At 48.7% G+C, this 18,495-nt stretch overlaps 1 protein-coding gene across 1 annotated transcript in view; it reads right to left on the reverse strand.

Annotated features, from left to right (window-relative positions):
• Window positions 1-17,407, reverse strand: part of LOC135811337 (uncharacterized) — a 38,303-nt gene extending 20,896 nt beyond the window's left edge. The window contains exons 1-4 of the mRNA XM_065324565.1: window positions 16,274-17,407; window positions 12,853-12,997; window positions 1,629-2,107; window positions 363-1,118 (exon numbers count right to left, since the gene is read on the reverse strand). Coding sequence (XP_065180637.1) covers window positions 363-1,118; window positions 1,629-2,107; window positions 12,853-12,997; window positions 16,274-16,409 — 1,516 coding nt within the window. The 5' untranslated portion in view covers window positions 16,410-17,407. The remainder of the gene's footprint in view (window positions 1-362; window positions 1,119-1,628; window positions 2,108-12,852; window positions 12,998-16,273) is intronic.
• Between the last annotated feature and the right edge of the window lie 1,088 nt (window positions 17,408-18,495).

Raw genomic sequence — 18,495 nt, forward strand, 5'->3', positions numbered from 1 at the left:
TCACCCACGTTCTGGCGGAACGTGGGTGAGCCTCCATACACGGTATGTCGTGAATCAGAAAACGTCTGTACGTGGGTCACTGAGTATCACGTGGTACACACACGTAAAGTACCCACGGATTACGTGGGACTAAACCCCCCTAGTAAGTGCTAAAGTAAAACCTGGTACTAAAGACCACTGTGACTAGCGACCAGCCTGCTACTACAGACCACTTTTCCAGGCACGGGCGGTCTCACATTCATATCATGTTGTGTGGTGCAAACCTCTAACTAAGGACCACCTGCCACTAAAGACCGCTTTCTCCGGCCCCAAGGGGTGGTTGTTAGTCACAGGTTTTACTGTAGTTACATAGTTATTCTTACCCATGCAGGAAGTTCCATCTCCCTCGTGTCCGGGAAAACACTCGCACCTGTAGCTTCCCGGGGTGTTGACACAGGTGGCGTTGTCATGGCAAGCATGGAGGCCGCCGGCATCAGTGCACTCATCCCTGTCGTCACACAGCCGGGTGACGGCGTTGCGTGCATAGCCGGGGAGGCACAAACACTCGTACGCACCGTGGGTATTCCTGCACGCCGTGTTCCCTCTGCATTTGTGCGTCCACTTCTCGCACTCGTTCACATCCTGACATTCCTCTCCATTGCCATCATACCCGCTGTTGCACTGACACATGAACGATCCTATAACGTTTGTACAATTGGCGTTGGCGTGACAATGATGGTTGTTGTTCAGACATTCATTGTTGTCGTGGCAAACGTAACCATCGCCGATAAACCCGGCGCGGCACTGACATCGGTACCATGGCGACGCGTTCTCGCAGGTGGCGTGCGGCGAGCACCTGTGTGTTCGCTCCGCACACTCGTCCTGATCCGAGCAGCTGCCGTTCGCCTGCCGTGCGTACCCGGGCGCGCAGAAGCAGTCGAAGGAGCCGTCGGTGTTGGCGCAGTGTGCGTGTTCCGGGCACACGTCGTCTCCAGACTCGGAGCATTCGTCCACGTCTGAACAGTGTGAGCCGTTACCCGCAAATCCATCGGTGCAATTGCATTCGTACGAACCCACGGTGTTGACGCACTCAGCAAACTGATGACAGTCGTACTCACCCACACTGCACTCATCCACATCTGTATATAGGATTACACAAGACAAAGGCACATTTGATACTACATGTAGCTATTCGGGAGTATTGTACTCTCTGTTGCAGTGTTGGTCCAATCAAAGCTGGCTTTAGCTACCTCAAACAGGCCAGGCTAGTTTGAGATATGCACTTAAACAATCATGTTCACTTTTGCTCGCTCACTACCCACTGACTCTCTCTCTCTCTCTTATCTATCTATCTCTCTCTCCCACACACACACTCACACACACACACACACACACACACACACACACACACACACACACGCACACACACACACACACACACACACACACACACACACACACATACATACACTCTCTCCCTCTCACTCTCTCTCTCTCTCTCTCACACTCTCTCTCTCACTCTCTCTCTCTCTCTCTCTCTCTCTCTCTCTCTCTCTCTCTCTCTCTCTCTCTTCTTTCCGCAATGAAACCTAACTGATCTCAAAATTAGATGTACAATGTAGATTCTATGGTCACAGCGCTGTACTCACCAGTGCATTGTCGACCATCCCCACTGTAACCCTCATGACACGTGCAGTCATAAGAACCGTCCGTGTTTTTACAGGTAGCCAGGTCGTCACACGGGACCTCCCCTCCATCCTCTGCTGCTGCACACTCATCGTTGTCATGGCAAGCAAGATGGCCGTCGCCATGGTATCCCAGCCTACATAAACATGCGTAGCTGCCGTCGTTGTTGACGCAGTCGGCATGACGACGACACACGTGACTGTGATTGCGCTCCAGTAGGTACGAGTGATCGGGGTGGTCCTGCACCACCTCCTCAACACTCATACTACACTCATCCTTATCAGCACAGTGGGACCCGTCTCCATAGTAACCAGGTTGGCATGCACACGTGTAACTCCCCACCGTGTCCGTACACTCAGCGTTCTGATGGCAAGTGTGCAGCCTCTCCTCACACTCATTGATATTGAGACACTCCACGCGACCATGGCCGCGGAAGCCATCGCTGCAATCACATCAGGGAAAAAAGCAGCAGAAAGTGGGGAGGTGAGTGAGACGGAAAAAAGCAATGTTTACGGCATTACGCTGCAGGTCTGATTGGGAGCAAGATAGTTGAGCATCCCCTATCTCTGGTCATGCAGGTCTCATTCATGTCAAAATGTGGTGATTAGCTGGACTTCTCATGACATCTTTGCTTGCAACCAGCACTAAACCTGTCACCTTGTCAATGAAAGCTGCGGTTAAGGTGGCTCACACCCTCTGCGCGCGCATCGTTTGAAAAGTGTAGATTTTCAGTAAATTTTTCGGTAGCGATGATTTTTGTGCGATCAATCGTTGCAGGAAACGTCTTCTCGCTTTTCTGCAATTCTGGCGACCTAGCTAGAACCTGCTGCTAGTGTCCCTCTTCACTCGTTCTTTCTATGAAAGGGGAAGGCAGCACTCGCAGAAGATTTTCCAACAATGCAATGTCGACTGGTGCTCGTACTATAAGAAGGGAGAAATCAAAGTCCGCTCTTGAATCACGCCTGAGTCTTAGAAAATTATTTCAGAATACGCTTGTGTAGATTTCCTGCCAGTGCCACTGACATCTCGCGACCTTCAAATATAACTTGCTCGATCATCTCCCGCACTGACTGGTAAATTCGTCGGGTAGCTGTGGATGGATCGATTCAGGGAGATCGAAGGTAAATACATCGAAGCACTTCAAACACGTTTCAAGACGCACTTCAAATTTTGTAATTGTGTCTTGAAAATTGTTTACAACAATTCGTACTTCAATACGCTGTTGAATTGTATCCTCTGCTTGGGAGTCTCGACTGTTCTATTGCTGCATGGCTTTCCTCAACACCGTTCACTGTACATGTATCGCGGAACGCAGATTGGATGGCATTGGAGGTGAATTTGATAATTTGTGACTGTGTCATCAACCAAGTGAGGACATCAAATATCAACAGGGACGTTCCGAAAATCACAAACGCTGCGAAATAGGTATGAAATGGTCTTACACACTGGTGGGTATTCCACATTCATTGTGTCATATCTTTAGACTGTTCCAAAGTTTGTCGTGCCGTGCAACTTTCACAGACTAATCCGATAATTGGCATGTGGCCCTATCGGCACACACTCATGCGTATGCCGCTGAGTCTATCTATATGTGCACGCACATGTGTGTATACTTACACAATTTTATTACGTATGCAAAATTAGGCAATCTACATGTACATATATATATATATAAATGTGTGTGCACTCACTCCTATGACATAGAACGACAGTGCAGGCTATGTAGAGTCGCACGAATGTGTGTTACCCGGGTGTGTATATGCATGCACACTCGCGCGGGCGTTTTGTGTGCGCGCCTGGCATGGCATAACGCCGTTCAATATGACTAGTGTTCAACCGTGGTAATTTGCCCCACCCCTTCTTTTTTCTATTGGCGTTGGATATGCAACTAATGACATAAACTCGGTTGTTGAAAACGAGTGCCATGCACCACAATGGATTGACAATAATATAATACAAGTAGCGCTGTAAAAGCGCTGGTAATACTCATGTTGCAGCCATGGCAGTTGTGATTAGCTTTCCAAGTCAAGCCTGCTGCAGAAATTATTGCACTCTGACCAGCTGGAGTGGCCCAGGACTGCAGGTTGTGGAGAACAGGAGTGATGCTTGTATATACGCTTGTATTTACATGATGGACTTCGAAGTAACGTTAGGTGTATTACTTGTATGTTCTTCTGCCTGTGCACGTGTACATGTGCTGGTCAGTGTGGAACCGCCATCCATATCAGATCATACAGCTCAGCTGCTATCAGTCTCAACAGCTTATATCTGGCAAATAGGGTTTTAGTGACTCAATTTTGCTTACTGTGTTCAACAGAGTGGCATTGCACACAGCTACTTTATGTAATAGTAGCATCTTGGAAATTTTATATTTTTGGTAGTTAGCTTCAGTAGAAACTTCTCCAGTGTGGCTCTTAGCTTCATTACCATGGAGACTAAGCATTCAAGTAATGCACGAAGAACAGTGGCTAGATGCGAAGTGAAAAGCCATTGCACCGTACCCAATGGAATACGCATTTAGTATAGCAGTATTGCTTGCTATGTTGGCAGCAAACACTGTATAATAATAATTGCATTACCAGTAGAAAGTGCCCAATGTGCATTGCTTCAGCACTGTGTTTTGGACAAAGCAGTCAAAAAATTCCACATCAGTATTGGCTTCATGTTGGAGAAAGTTGTGAAAAACACTAGAGCATACATGTACACTCAATTAGCATCCCCCCACCTCACAACAGAGCAACCGAGTTTTGCATTAAGCTGGGAGTGCCGATTCGAGCAACTGGTATAATGGCTCGCAGCTGAGCCAGCAAATGACTCCGCTTGGAGCAGGCGAATGACTCCGCATGGAGCCGGCAAATGACTCCGCATGGAGCCGGCAAATGACTCCGCATGGAGCCGGCAAGTGACTCCGCATGGAGCAGGCGAATGACTCCGCATGGAGCCGGCAAATGACTCCGCATGGAGCCGGCGAATGACTCTGCATGGAGCCGGCGAATGACTCCGCATGGAGCCGGCAATTGACTCCGCATGGAGCCAGCGAATGACTCCGCATGGAGCCGCCGAATTACTCCGCATGGAGCTGCCAATTACTCCGCATGGAGCCGCCGAATGACTCCGCATGGAGCCGCCAATGCCTCCGCATGGAGCCGCCAATGACTCTGAATAGAGCCGCCAAATGCTAGATATATAGAGATGCATAACCAGTTGAGAGCATATATTCTCATGGACTATACAGATACCGTCATGTGTGCGCCAGAAACATGAGTTGAGCTAGTGGGTGGGAGGGTGGGAAGGAAATTGTTTCGGGAACACCTGTTCCGCAAGTTGCACGCTCGAAAGTCCAAACAGCAATGACATGAAAGAGACATTGTACAGGATATTGAAGGGCGCGTGCCCACGTGACTCGCGCATGCGTGCAGGTTGGGCCAGCTCGCTGGGCTGGCTGCTAACTCGCGTTAGCATGCTAACGCTCATTTAGCATCCCCCCACCTCACAACAGAGCAACCGAGTTTTGCATTAAGCTGGGAGTGCCGATTCGAGCAACTGGTATAATGGCTCGCAGCTGAGCCAGCAAATGACTCCGCTTGGAGCAGGCGAATGACTCCGCATGGAGCCGGCAAATGACTCCGCATGGAGCCGGCAAATGACTCCGCATGGAGCCGGCAAGTGACTCCGCATGGAGCAGGCGAATGACTCCGCATGGAGCCGGCAAATGACTCCGCATGGAGCCGGCGAATGACTCTGCATGGAGCCGGCGAATGACTCCGCATGGAGCCGGCAATTGACTCCGCATGGAGCCAGCGAATGACTCCGCATGGAGCCGCCGAATTACTCCGCATGGAGCTGCCAATTACTCCGCATGGAGCCGCCGAATGACTCCGCATGGAGCCGCCAATGCCTCCGCATGGAGCCGCCAATGACTCTGAATAGAGCCGCCAAATGCTAGATATATAGAGATGCATAACCAGTTGAGAGCATATATTCCATAAATCGGCACTCCCAGAGCGGATCACAAAGTGCAGCTACCTGTGATATTTGTAAGCAGTGCAAGCTCGGTAACGATTGACTAACAGGAACTCGATATCATGGGCTGAGGCCATTGCCACAGCCACCCATGCTTTGGCTGCTGGTGGCCTCTGAATGTTACTCTGGCAGACATGGCTTTCCACCTTCCCGCCTCTCTGAATATCGAGTCCGGCAGCTGATTCGAAACGAGTGGCCGGTGTATGACGCCAGGCCATAGCCACAACTGATGAGCAAGATTTTCGCAGTTGCTGCAAAGCCGATCGATTGGCATCTGCTGCTGGTGCCGCTAGCTTTTGCAGGTGCTGCCACAATTGCAAACCACTCTTTGCGATTGGCTGGTCTGCTTGATTGACTGTCCATTGCCCTATCCCCGGTTGCAATTGTTTGCGCACCAGCCAAGTGCACCACTTGCATCAGTGAATAGCAGCAAGTTGGGGGACGGCGTCCACTTAGGATGTAGGAAGAAGGACCGGCCGTTCTCCTATTCCAGGAGCTCAGGCCATCAGCGAAGGTATTTGAGGCACTCTTCGGAGAGCTTGATCAGGTAATACGGCTGCCGGTACCAGTTGGCAAGTGACCACAATCTGCAATGCGCGTCCTGGGACTATCGCTCTTGTAGCAAACGAGAGCTTTCCCAGAAGATACTCGAGTTGACATTGGGTATTTGAAGCTGTGTTGAGAGTGGCCCGTAGGAGGTCATGAAGCTTGGCAAGTTCGTCCTTCGGCACACTGATGTGAGCGTGCGGGTGTCCAGGATGACGCCGATAAACGTCAGGACGTGGGCTGGACCCTCCACTTTTGCTGACGCCAGAGAAACACCGAGGTATGTAAACGCACGGCGCCGAGTAGCGAGTTGCTGGCGAGCTAACACAGGTCCAGAGCATACATCGAGGAAGCACTTTTGCTGACGCCAGAGAAACACCGAGGTATGTAAACGCACGGCGCCGAGTAGCGAGTTGCTGGCGAGCTAACACAAGTCCAGAGCATGCATGGAGACAGAAATGTTAGTCGAGGTATTTCCCGTAATGGGAAGATGCCAATAACGTCAGGACTTGAGCTGGACCCTCCACTTTTGCTGGGGCCAGAGAAACACCGAGGTATGTAAACGCTCGGAGCAGAATAGCGAGTTGCTGGCGAGGTAACACAAGTCCAGAGCATGCATTGAGGAAGTAACATTAATTGAGGTATTCCCCGTAATGCAACAGGCGTGGGAGTGCGAACTGCCCGCACACAATCCATTCACTGGCGGATGCGACAGAGTTCCATATAGCTGGCCTGGAGCGTAGTACAGTCTGAAGGGCAGGACGCTCTTATAACAGTATTGATCCTGCTGCCAGCGGTTCAACAAGGGCCACTCCTCCGGGCAGACGGGAATTCGGCAGAATGCACTTTTAACATTGATCTTAGCAAGATACAGCGGGGCGAGCAATTGTCTAATCACGTTTGCAGCATTGTCATCTTGACATTGTGGAGAGACACGGTCTGCTGGAATGTAATCGTTGACACTTCGACCCTCCAGGCTTTACAAAGGGTGTGTCGTGTGTAACTTCCCGTTCGTCTAGGAACCGCATCTACGCCGGAACAGCACAGAGGCGAGAAAGGGGGTGAAGAACACGGGCCAGCTGTTTCAAGCCTGCTGCAAGAAACGGATCGGCCAGCTGTTTCAAGCCTGCTGCAAGAAACGGATCGTTGCGGAGAAATATAATCTGGGTTAGCATGTGACCGTGTTAAATTCAATGGATCCGGCCCAGTTAGTTGAGTGGTTGCCGATGAAACCTACCACAACCCCACAATTACGACCATGTGCAACATACCTCCGGAGCATAGGATCAGGATGTGAGTCCAGTAATTTTGAGAAGTGAGACACTGAGTGCTTGCACAGTTACTGATGAGGCCTTACACTTTGCCCTGGGATGCTCCTGTCGGCACTGGAGGTAGCACTGCCTGAGCTGACGCGTGCAAGCGCCGTACTCGTAGTAGCGGCATACGGTTGCGGTACGTGATGCGGATCTGTACTGGTGAGTAGGACGAAATGCGCACGGAAATGCTGGCGAGTGCACTGAGCTGCACTGCTGGCAGGCGGGTCGTGCTGTTCCAGTACACCGCGAGGCGCAGTTGCCACAAGTTGATATTGATAACCTGGCTTTGGAGATTTATTTTATTTTCCATTGCTATCAGGTTCGGCTTAATTCCCTCTGTGCTACGCTGATGAGTCCACAAAGGACGAAACAGTTGTCCGCAGATTGAGTATTGATAACGTCCAGTTTCTAGGTGGCAAAAACTGGCGATTGGCCGCGACGATCGTGGCCAAATACGTCCACAGGCACTCGTGAAACGCGGTGAGGAACAGTGGAACACAGACCATTCATGAACACTGTCCAGGTCTCAACTCAAGTGCTACCGTCATCAGCCTACGAAGCGCAGTTCTGGGTTCGGATTCAAATAAATGCTAGTGCGCCAGAAGAGCAACATATGAGGGGCTACGGAGTTGGAACGTCGCCGGAGCTGGACTGACTGCAACTGTATCGGGCAGCAGGAAATCGAAGTCCACGAACTCGCCTCTCTGGACGCGATAGAGAAGGGCCCGTATAGGACAGTCAGGTTCACCTGCTGTTGGTGCTGCATGCGCATATGGCGGTCGTCACTGCACCGGGCTCCCAGTAGGGTCCGGCCTGCTGGCGGCGAGCGGCGATACGGATCCAAGTAGAGCGAGGAGAAGCTGGGTGGCGTTGGTGACGGCAGTGGACAACTCCCGTTGTTACTTCCAACAGAAAATCAAAGTCCACGAACTCGCCTCTCTGGATACGAATTACGATCGTCAGGCTCGCGCTTGCTGTTGCAGTGGTGGTCTGCGTGGCGGCCGTCGCTGCGTTCGCAGTAGGCGGGCGGCGGAGCCAGGTAGAGCGAGGCGATCCGGAGAGGTTGGACGCCGGTTGGTGACGACGACATTGTTTCAAGGCACAAACAAGGGTCGCTGAGATCGCGTGGAGGTACTTCATTTCAGGAAACCTGATGATGGCGCAAGCTAAAAAAAAAAAAAAAACCACAGTCGACGTTCCACTGTAGACGACGACATTGTTTCAGGCACCAACAGGCACCAACAGGCGTCATTGAAGTCTGAATTGAAACGTAGAGATACGAGAATGCAAGCTTGAAAGTCAGGAAATTGTTTCGGGAACACCTGTTCCGCAAGTTGCACGCTCGAAAGTCCAAACAGCAATGACATGAAAGAGACATTGTACAGGATATTGAAGGGCGCGTGCCCACGTGACTCGCGCATGCGTGCAGGTTGGGCCAGCTCGCTGGGCTGGCTGCTAACTCGCGTTAGCATGCTAACGCTCATTACACATGCTCAGCTACATGTATGGCATTTTAGTATGTGGGCGACTTCAAAGTTCTATTTTGGTAGTTAGCTAAGGTAGAAACTGTCTAAACTTGATCCAAAGCTCTACTACTATGTTCTGAAGATGTTGCAATCAAGTAATGTAAGACACGTATCTGCCGCATTGGAGCTAGTTGTGAAAACCTTTAGACCATACACACAATGCACATGCTCAGCTATGGCATTTAGTATGTGGGCGACTTCAAAGTTCTATTTCGGTAGTTAGCTTCGGTGGAAACTGCTAAAACTTGATCCAAAGCTCTACTACTATGTTCTGAAGATGTTGCAATCAAGTAATGTAAGACACGTATCTGCCGCATTGGAGCTAGTTGTGAAAACCTTTAGACCATACACACAATGCACATGCTCAGCTATGGCATTTAGTATGTGGGCGACTTCAAAGTTCTATTTCGGTAGTTAGCTTCGGTGGAAACTGCTAAAACTTGATCCAAAGCTCTACTACTATGTTCTGAAGATGTTGCAATCAAGTAATGTAAGACACGTATCTGCCGCATTGGAGCTAGTTGTGAAAACCTTTAGACCATACACTCAATGCACATGCTCAGCTATTGCATTTAGTATGTGGGCGACTTCAAAGTTTTATTTTGGTAGTTAGCTTCGGTGGAAACTGCTAAAACTTGATCCAAAGCTCTACTAATATGTTCTGAAGATGTTGCAATCAATTATTGCAAGATACGTATCTGTCATATGGTGGAGTCAGGGGTCCTAAGGCGTTGGACAATGTCCCAGTGCAATGTGCTGATTCTTGAAAATATGGCATCACTTGACACTTCAAAGTTTTATTTCAAGAGTTACCTTCGGTAGAACCTGCTCAAACTTGCTACACAGTACAATTATTAGGTTATGATAGCATAACCATCGAATACAGGGCAAGTCCAGTGTCAAATACTTGTGGGCGGGGCTAATATGTGGGACGTGTGCACTGAAATGGGATGATTCCGAAAAGAGAAAAAGGTCACCTTCTAGCAGAATTCTACCCACTTCTAAAGCTTATGCTGGTATTTAGCAAGTATACTACTGTCCTGATGTTGGACATCAAGAAAAATGGGGTAACTACGAGTGCTACGACCAAAAAAGTGGTTTTCCGGTGTTTTTTGGCCTAAATTGGCAATTGTGAGTATGCTATGTTTGGCCCCTCCCCCGAGTGGAACCGGCCGGTAGAACTTGATAAAATTTTGTCTCCGTACACTAGATATCCTACGGAACAAAGTACAATCGTTTGTAGCCACGTTTCAAACAAAAAGATTTTGGACCCGAGGGGTAGGAGCCACCTTAAGAAGTCACGGATAGTAGTCAAGAGATACAGTATTCCTCCCAAGGTTAAGCCACACACTTTAAACTGGAGCTCAAGGTCAATGAAGGTGGTACTGCTGGAAATCCAGTCTGACCTACTAGAGAAGTGCATACTGTGAAACAATAGAGCGGTTAAGTTGCACGTTTTTTGCCTTTTTTCAAAACGCGGTGCAAATCTCACGTTACGTGTAATTCTTAGAGGTTAAGTTACACGTGCGACTTGACGTGAACTTTTGCCTGGCAGGATTCGGGTTTAGTTCGCACAAATATCAAATCTTCCAACAAACTCGATAAAACTACGGAAACTCGCACAAATTCGATCGGGATAACCAAGCGAAACTTCCAAAACCCCACGTCACGAACTTACGTGCGGGACAGTCAACTCACGTAAAACACGTCAAATTTTACGTGAGTTTTTTGAATTTTTGACGTAAAAGTTCACGGACGTAAGAATTTTACGTGAAACTTAACCTCTCTATTATGAGAAGAACTTGAAAAATGAGGGGCCACTTATTATCAAGTGTGACCTATTATCGGGAAAATGCAGTGTATCGTGGGCAACACACGCTGATTAAGCGAGATCGCAGTATAGCAGATTGCTCTACATCAGCATCAGGCATGTTCGGTTAGCTGTTAAAGATTTATACATTGGGTTAGCTGTTTTAAAAGATTTATACATTGGGTCAGCTGTTAAAGATTGATGATAATTTAGATGAGCTATTAAAACTGATACATTGGAGTAGTTGGTCAGGTTGACTAGCTTGGTTAGCTTGGTAAGAAATTACCAATCATTGTGGTTAGGCAGTTAACTGATTATTAGAGAAAATTGCATCACGCCGTGGAGTCTGCCACCCAAGATCATCAAGCTTGGGAAGAAGGGGGAGAGGCTGATGCTGGACTATCTTCACGTCAGTACTATCCATGAATACAAGAGTCTTGAGATGAAAATCGCTCACAGGGTTTCATCTCCTGCTCTCATTACGTCATTAGTATGTTAGAGTTCCAACACAGGAAATCAGCACCATGCTGATGGCATGGTAGGCATGGTACCAGCGATGTCGATTAGATGATCAACGGATTAGCTCAGCACTTTAAAAACAATTATCTGCAGCTTGAAATGAGCAGCTAGGATGTCTCCCACCTGAAACAGGATCCGCAGCTGATGTTACCCTGATTCATTGAACGCCAAAGCAACTCTGCTGCGAGATTGATACGTGTTTCAGGTCGATTACGCAATTAGTGGATTAGTCGAACTCGATATTAGCAGCCACAGCAGTGCAAGCTACACAGCCAGCACTCTACACTGCCCTGGTGTATATGCGCGCAGCCATGCAGCCAAATCACACCGCCGCCGCTGTTAGTACATACTTGCAGGAGCAGTCAAAGTAGCCGCGTCGGTTTGCGAAAGTCAATCGCGAGCACAAACTCTGGTAGACCACTACCCCATGTACAAACCGGTTGCTCTGTGAGTGAAAACGTCTTGAACTCGATATTAGCAGCCGCAGCAGTGCAAGCTATGCAGCCAGCACTCTACACTGTCGTGGTGTATAGACAAGCAGCAGCCATGCAGCCAAACCACACCGCTGCCACTGTAGGTACATACTTGCAGGAGCAGTCAAAGTAGCCGCGTTGGTTCGTACAGGTCGCCCGGGCAACGCAGTCGTGATGACCAGAAGCACATTCATCAATATCATAGCAAGTACCCGTCGGCCTGTACAGCATTGTGCCAACGGGACATGCGTGACGTCGCTGCCGCCGACGCGGCGCTCGGGTGGACAAACGGGATGCTTGGGTGACCGGGACAACGGTAGCGGCATGAATTGGCTCAAGTGGCATGCACCTCATTCGCTCACTGGCACCTAAATTGTCCCTGATGATAAAGTGGCAGGACAAGAACTTGTGCACAAACTGATACTATCCTTGAATATGTTACACCCACAACGGTAACCAATATTAAATAAAAAAAAATTTAATGTTGAAATTTTGTTGAGGAATTGAACAAGAGAAGTGAATGTACTGGCACATACGACCATTTTCCATTGCTTTGCTAATCATTTTGATCTGCGTCCATTTTTCATTGTTAAAGAGCTGAGATGCAAAACCCAAGAAGTGCCAAATTTGAGAAAATCAGAGTTTCAGGCAACTTTCAGCTCAGTGTCATCAAAACGTCTAGGGGAATCTTCGTGTTCAAAATTTGACCAGAACCATTTCAAAAATGGAACCCGAATGTGTATTTAGATACTAACCGCACATAAAAAGAATTCTTTTGGCGCTGCAGGAAGCCTCAGCCCTTCTTCAGCCTTTTTAGGCCATTATCCGAAAAGTAATGAAATGGATTTATCGGGTTTTGCATTCCAGATCTTCACATACGGCATTGGATTATCTTGATTTTAACACCCCCCCCCCCTCACACACACACACACATACACACATACATACATCCCAAGTTCAACCTACACACTTACTTGCACTTGCATTCGTAGGACCCATGTGTATTGATGCAGACCGCACGCTCAGCACACAGTCGTGTATTTGAGGATGCACATTCATCCATGTCCAAGCAATCCCCGGTTACTGCATAGTGCAGCAAGCCAGCTGGACACTTGGATGCTGCAACCAGGACAACACAAACACACAACATGCACCAACAACACAGCCATTTCACAAACACACAAAGTGAAGGACATCAATTGTGTGGCTATCACAGGAACATCTTATATTTTGTCACTCTTGCTTCCTTTAAGATAGGTGATCATTATTTGAGCACATTTTATTGATGTCATAACTGGAGTCTCTACTCCCTTCAAATCTGACGTGGGTGTAACTGGTCTCCCTTTTAGGGGGGGGGGGGGTTCACAGTTTCATATGTGTAGGGGATGCCTGGTGCATGTCATTCATGGTCATTACGTGCAGGCTGACACTACATGTAGGTCGAAATTTTTAGGGGGGGGGGGGGGTGCACGTGCCCTTTCCCCCCCCCCCCTCTCACTGTGCCCCATGCGATCTACGCGCCTGAATCACTTTTTCTATGTTGCCATGCCTGGCAAGGCAAGCAACACAGGCTAGAAAAACAAGGTGAAGTGAACCAAGACAGTGGTAATGCTGATATAGAGATACATGTATGGTTCACCTGGTCTGTGCATGATGGCATTCCGCCTGGCATTTTTTCGCCTCTATGCAGACTGGCCTAAAGAAATTTATCCCCCTGTACTCGAGACACCCTCCTCTTCATCTGGAGAGCATGTAGGCGCTAGGCACACACACTGATACTGTCCATTCCCTTAGGTTGGAGATGCATGAGGAATGGAGTGAACGGGAGCAAAGGCTGTCCTTTACACTTGCGTTTTAGCACCACTTGGTATTCCAGGAGAATTCCACCTGGAGACTCCTGCCCTACTGCCCCAGTAAGATATCATCTGCTGCTACGGTGCTACTAAGTTACTGGGAAGATTCAGCACCAAAACAACAGACTTATCCCCAGCACAGGAACTGATGAATAAAAGGCACAGTACTGCACAGACACTCTCAGCTAATGGAGATTACAAGACAGTTCATTGTTGTCCCTTTCTCCTCCTGACCACTGTGTCAACTGAGCTTACTTTGGCCATATGTAGCTTACATGATTACACTGCTACACTTTAGAAACACAGGTGTGACAGTGCCCAGTAAAATCTCCACAAAAGAAGCACTTGATGGTGTTATGCTTCATGCAGCCCTTCCAACAGGCATGATGTGCCTATGAGTCTACACTGTATCTTCCACTCTTACACTGATACAGTGATAAAACAGCACTCTAGCCTTGCATGTGTAAGGTAGTGTATCTACCACTTGTGTGATGTATAACGGTGATACCTTGATAAAGCAGCACTCTAGTCTTGGGTAGGGTAGTGTCTCTACCACTTGCACTGTGTGAAGATGGTTGCATGGTTTTTTCAGGTTGATCACTCTAGCAAGATGGCATGGTGTGAACTCTGGCAGTGTGAGAAATTTCATTTTCATTGCTTCCGTTGGTGATGTTCAGCCTAGCTCCTTTCTCTGTGTTTCATCTACATGCTGATGAGTGAAAAGAGGAAGAATCCTTACTGTCCACAGCCTCGTGTGTATGGGTGTCACAGTGGTATGTACTATCATGTACCAGCACAGTGTTGAGAAGAGAGGGAGATGTGGCCAAACACGTTAACCCTAGGCGTTATGCGTGAAGTCCTGTTGCTTTCCTTCACCTTTCATTACCCAGATCACAGTGCTATCTTGCAGCACAAGTCAGTGCGGTACATTTGCAAAAACAGTGCCTTGACCATGGCAGTGATGGCATTCACTCAAACAATAAGTCTCTCTCAGTCTCCAATGCTGCATTCATTGCATTGAATCAATGGGGAATACTATCAAGAGTACATACCCCCCCCCCCGTACTCTTGATACTATCTACAAGCCCATAGTAGTAAGGACATCATGATGTCCTCCGAGACAGACTCCAATTTGGCTGGAAAGTCCTTTGTAGGAGCTCTCCAAATAGCTGACCTGCACACCTCACTGGTCTGCCTCAGAATCTCTGCAAGAGGCCTTTCAGCTTTCTTTCTGGAGGGGGAATTCAGGGGCATTAATTGTTAAGTTAATTTAGGTGATAGCCCTTGTTGTAAAGGCCGGCAATGAAAGCCCCTTTCCCCAGTTCTCGTCCCAGCAGAACTTGTATGTGTCATCAGTGACATCCCCATAACCAATTATTATTTTACTTAGTCCTAAGCTTTCTTTCAGAACATAACCGAGCATACTCTGGGCTACTTGGAAGTAAGTGTATGTACAATGCGCCTCCCATGGTGCGAGATTTCAGCACAAAAGGCAACTTCAGAAATTGCCCCATCAAACCTAGTTAACGCTTACAACTGCTGGGCCAGCATAATGGGTGTCACTTTCATGGAGAGTGGAGGAAAGGTGTCTCTCTTTCTTTTTGAATGGCTGCAGTGACTTATCATCTGATCATGAGATTCCTCTGAAGATCATCAGTACACTCTGATCCACTGGTTTCCCGTTCATTAGAAGTGAGCGGAGCTACTGCAGTAGCTTGCCATTATCGTGGAAAAGTATAATCTTGATGAACTTCCAAAAAGGCCTGACCAAATTAGGCGGCTCAAACGCTCTTCTGCGGATATTGAGATAACAAAAAAGACATGCATCTAAAAATGTGACCCATAACAATGGACGACATTCTCTCCACGCAGGCAATATCACCGTGCATGACTTGTGTGCTCCTGTTGCAAGTGAAGTAGAGCTGGACACGTACATGTAGATCTACGCACTCAGCGGTCACTACTGGCTCGACAAGCGGCATTTCCCATGCTCGTTTGCGGCACAGGGGCCCTGGAGCAGCAAGAAAGCGGATTTGTCTCCACGATCAGGATAACATTGTCACCCGGGCAGGGATGAGAAGCGTAGATCTGCTCAGTCAAGTAGGCTATTGAAGTAGCAGATGCTGGAGCGTTTTATCACTGAGACACATACTGCAACGCCCAGCACCGCAGTAGGAAAGGCAGCTCTACTTTGCCGTTCAATAGCAGGCCTCGTCCTTCACCTTTCCAAAGATTTTAATCATGGTCGAAACTCCACTGGGACGCCGAAACACGCATCCAGGTGTGGGACAATTGACATCGCAGGTAACAATGGGTGTATTGTCGCGGAACAAGTAATTATCTAGTCGCAATCGCGTACCCTCTTTGCTAGAACAAATCGCATCAATTGAAGAGAGACACCACGCACACGTATTACAGTGATTCTGTTCAAGCAGCGAGGCAATCATGGCGACCGGTGTGCTGAGAGGCATACACGAAAAACACGTTGCACCCAGGCCAAGGTGGGAAATCTCACAACAAACATAACGACATTGTGGCTCACCTGCGTTTGCCGTGCGTGGAAGTGATGTGGCTATCAGGGCGAATATCGCCAGAGCTCGAGAGACCGCCATCACGCACCTTCTGTTCGGCAACAACATTCCATGGGAATTCTGCAAGCTGCTACTCTTCCTCAGCATGATGTCGGGACAGAAGATCAGTTCTAATCCAAATATGTGTTGCGTGCCAGTTCAGTTCACCACGCGCTAGTATAGTGCATCTCTTCCATGATTCGTCCTGAGAATCATTGGATCATGCTGACCAGTAGCACGGTAATTATAAGGTAGCAAAGTAACTTTAGATTGAACTTTGAAGTTCAGTTGTGCTCAACTAACACACCAGCGCTCAGTTATGATCTGCGCACTTGGCGGGAATGAACCAAGTAGATGAGGTTTGATCTTTGAACCCTGAGCCCGAGAGTAACGTGTTAGGCGCTCGCACACAAATACACGCATACATGTACACACCTGCACTGTCTCTCTCGCTCGCTCTCGCAGTCTCTCGCGATGGTAACACTGTTCCCTGATATAGATACTGACGACTGCGTGGGATGCACCAGTTTCAATTCCACTCTCCAGACTTTCCGCTCGCACAGCACAGCAGCGTAGACCTACGCTCAACTGTCGTCGACTATCGTCTAGCGACTGACACTCTCACATAGTGGCACGATTGCTCAGTGCAAAGATCCTGCACCTTACCGAAATCTAGAGTGCAAGCTAACTATAGCGGCTTGTGCTTTTTGCGGCACAGCGAGCTAGTGACATATCACAGCGGTAGAGTTCACCTTCGTGTACCACGCACTGCTTCCGTTTAACCCTGGTCTGGTCTGGAAGGAGCTGAGCCCCAGCCCTAGTAGATTAGATCTCTTGGACTTTGCTCCCTCGACTGAAAGCGAGACCTTGAGAAAGGGGAGGAGAGTGCAGCTTAGAGCACAGTGCTGTTGAAATAGTGTGTCCAGCGCACCAACGTACTGCACTGGTTTGGGGCGTCCACAGTCTCCTCTCTAGCTTCCGTCGACCCCTCACGATCTTTTGTCGGTACTTGATGGTGTCAACACGGTCAATACAGGTACCCTGGGGGCAGCCGAGTGCACAGGGGCCCACTAACCAGCATTCCTCTCGTACACCACACTCAGCGGCTGGTATTTGTATTTGTATTGAATTTTGTATTAGCATGCATGTCTGGAGCAGTGGAGGTCTGAGCGAATCAACGAAACCTCGCCAGCCAACAGCAGTCTGCTGATAGTGGTGATACTTCATCTGCGCTTCCAGTCTGGTGATACGAAGGAAGAGCTCTACCCTTTCAGGCCTTTGTTCGGGAGGATAGTCACACAAGAGTGCCCAGCCGTCAGCCCTGGCCTGGGTCTGCAGATCACGCCACTGAGCGCGCTGCCGCATGCATAATATTATGCTAATCTCGTTCTGCGTGTGACTCGTGATCCGCAGGAAGTAATTCTAAGTGGCGTCTCCGCTATACAATGATGAAGGTCCTGAATTCAACTGCTCATACTCGTTAACACTAATTACTTATTGCCTGATTTTAAGCACTACGCAGGCAATGGTTTCTACTACAAGTACTTTCTAGTGAAAGCCAACTGAAATTCAGCCCTTGAGACTGAGGCGCGTCATGCACATAGATTGGATTTCAACCTGTACCATTGCATGTCGTGTATTCGGGACCACACACTGTGGACGCACATGTGCATAAGAAACGTATCTAGCAAGCAAGCACGTGGATGAATACGTGTAGAGATTATAGTAACAGTGGAACAAAGCCATAGACTGATAGAGAAAGCCGCACATGCCGGCCATGGGCCATGTCAAACCGTCGGCAAATGCCGCACAAACCTACGTGTAGAGGGTCGGTGGTGCCGTTTCCCGAAGTCCACTCTAGCCGTAGATCTACCGTCGTACCGAGCAGCACGCAAATGCCAGTCGCCAGCCAAGCAAACCTAGCAACTGCAATGCTAACTAACTTCACAGTCAAGCCGCGGCCGAGGTTAGCACCACCACCAGTCCACCATGGCATACGAGTCAGTATGGTGTCTTCTGAACAACTGGCCGAAATCAGAGTCACAGTAGCAGGTCTACGAGTGGCGATGATGAATTACGCCGAGAAGGTGAGCATATACATTCCTTCTATGGAGTGAACCCCAGACATCGCCTTGTGCCGTGTGATCCAAAGTAGCAGCAGCAGAAACAGTGCAACTGGACGGGCTGCTGAGAT

Source organism: Sycon ciliatum, chromosome 3 (assembly GCF_964019385.1).
Source record: "Sycon ciliatum chromosome 3, ocSycCili1.1, whole genome shotgun sequence".
Classification (NCBI taxonomy): Eukaryota; Metazoa; Porifera; class Calcarea; order Leucosolenida; family Sycettidae; genus Sycon; species Sycon ciliatum.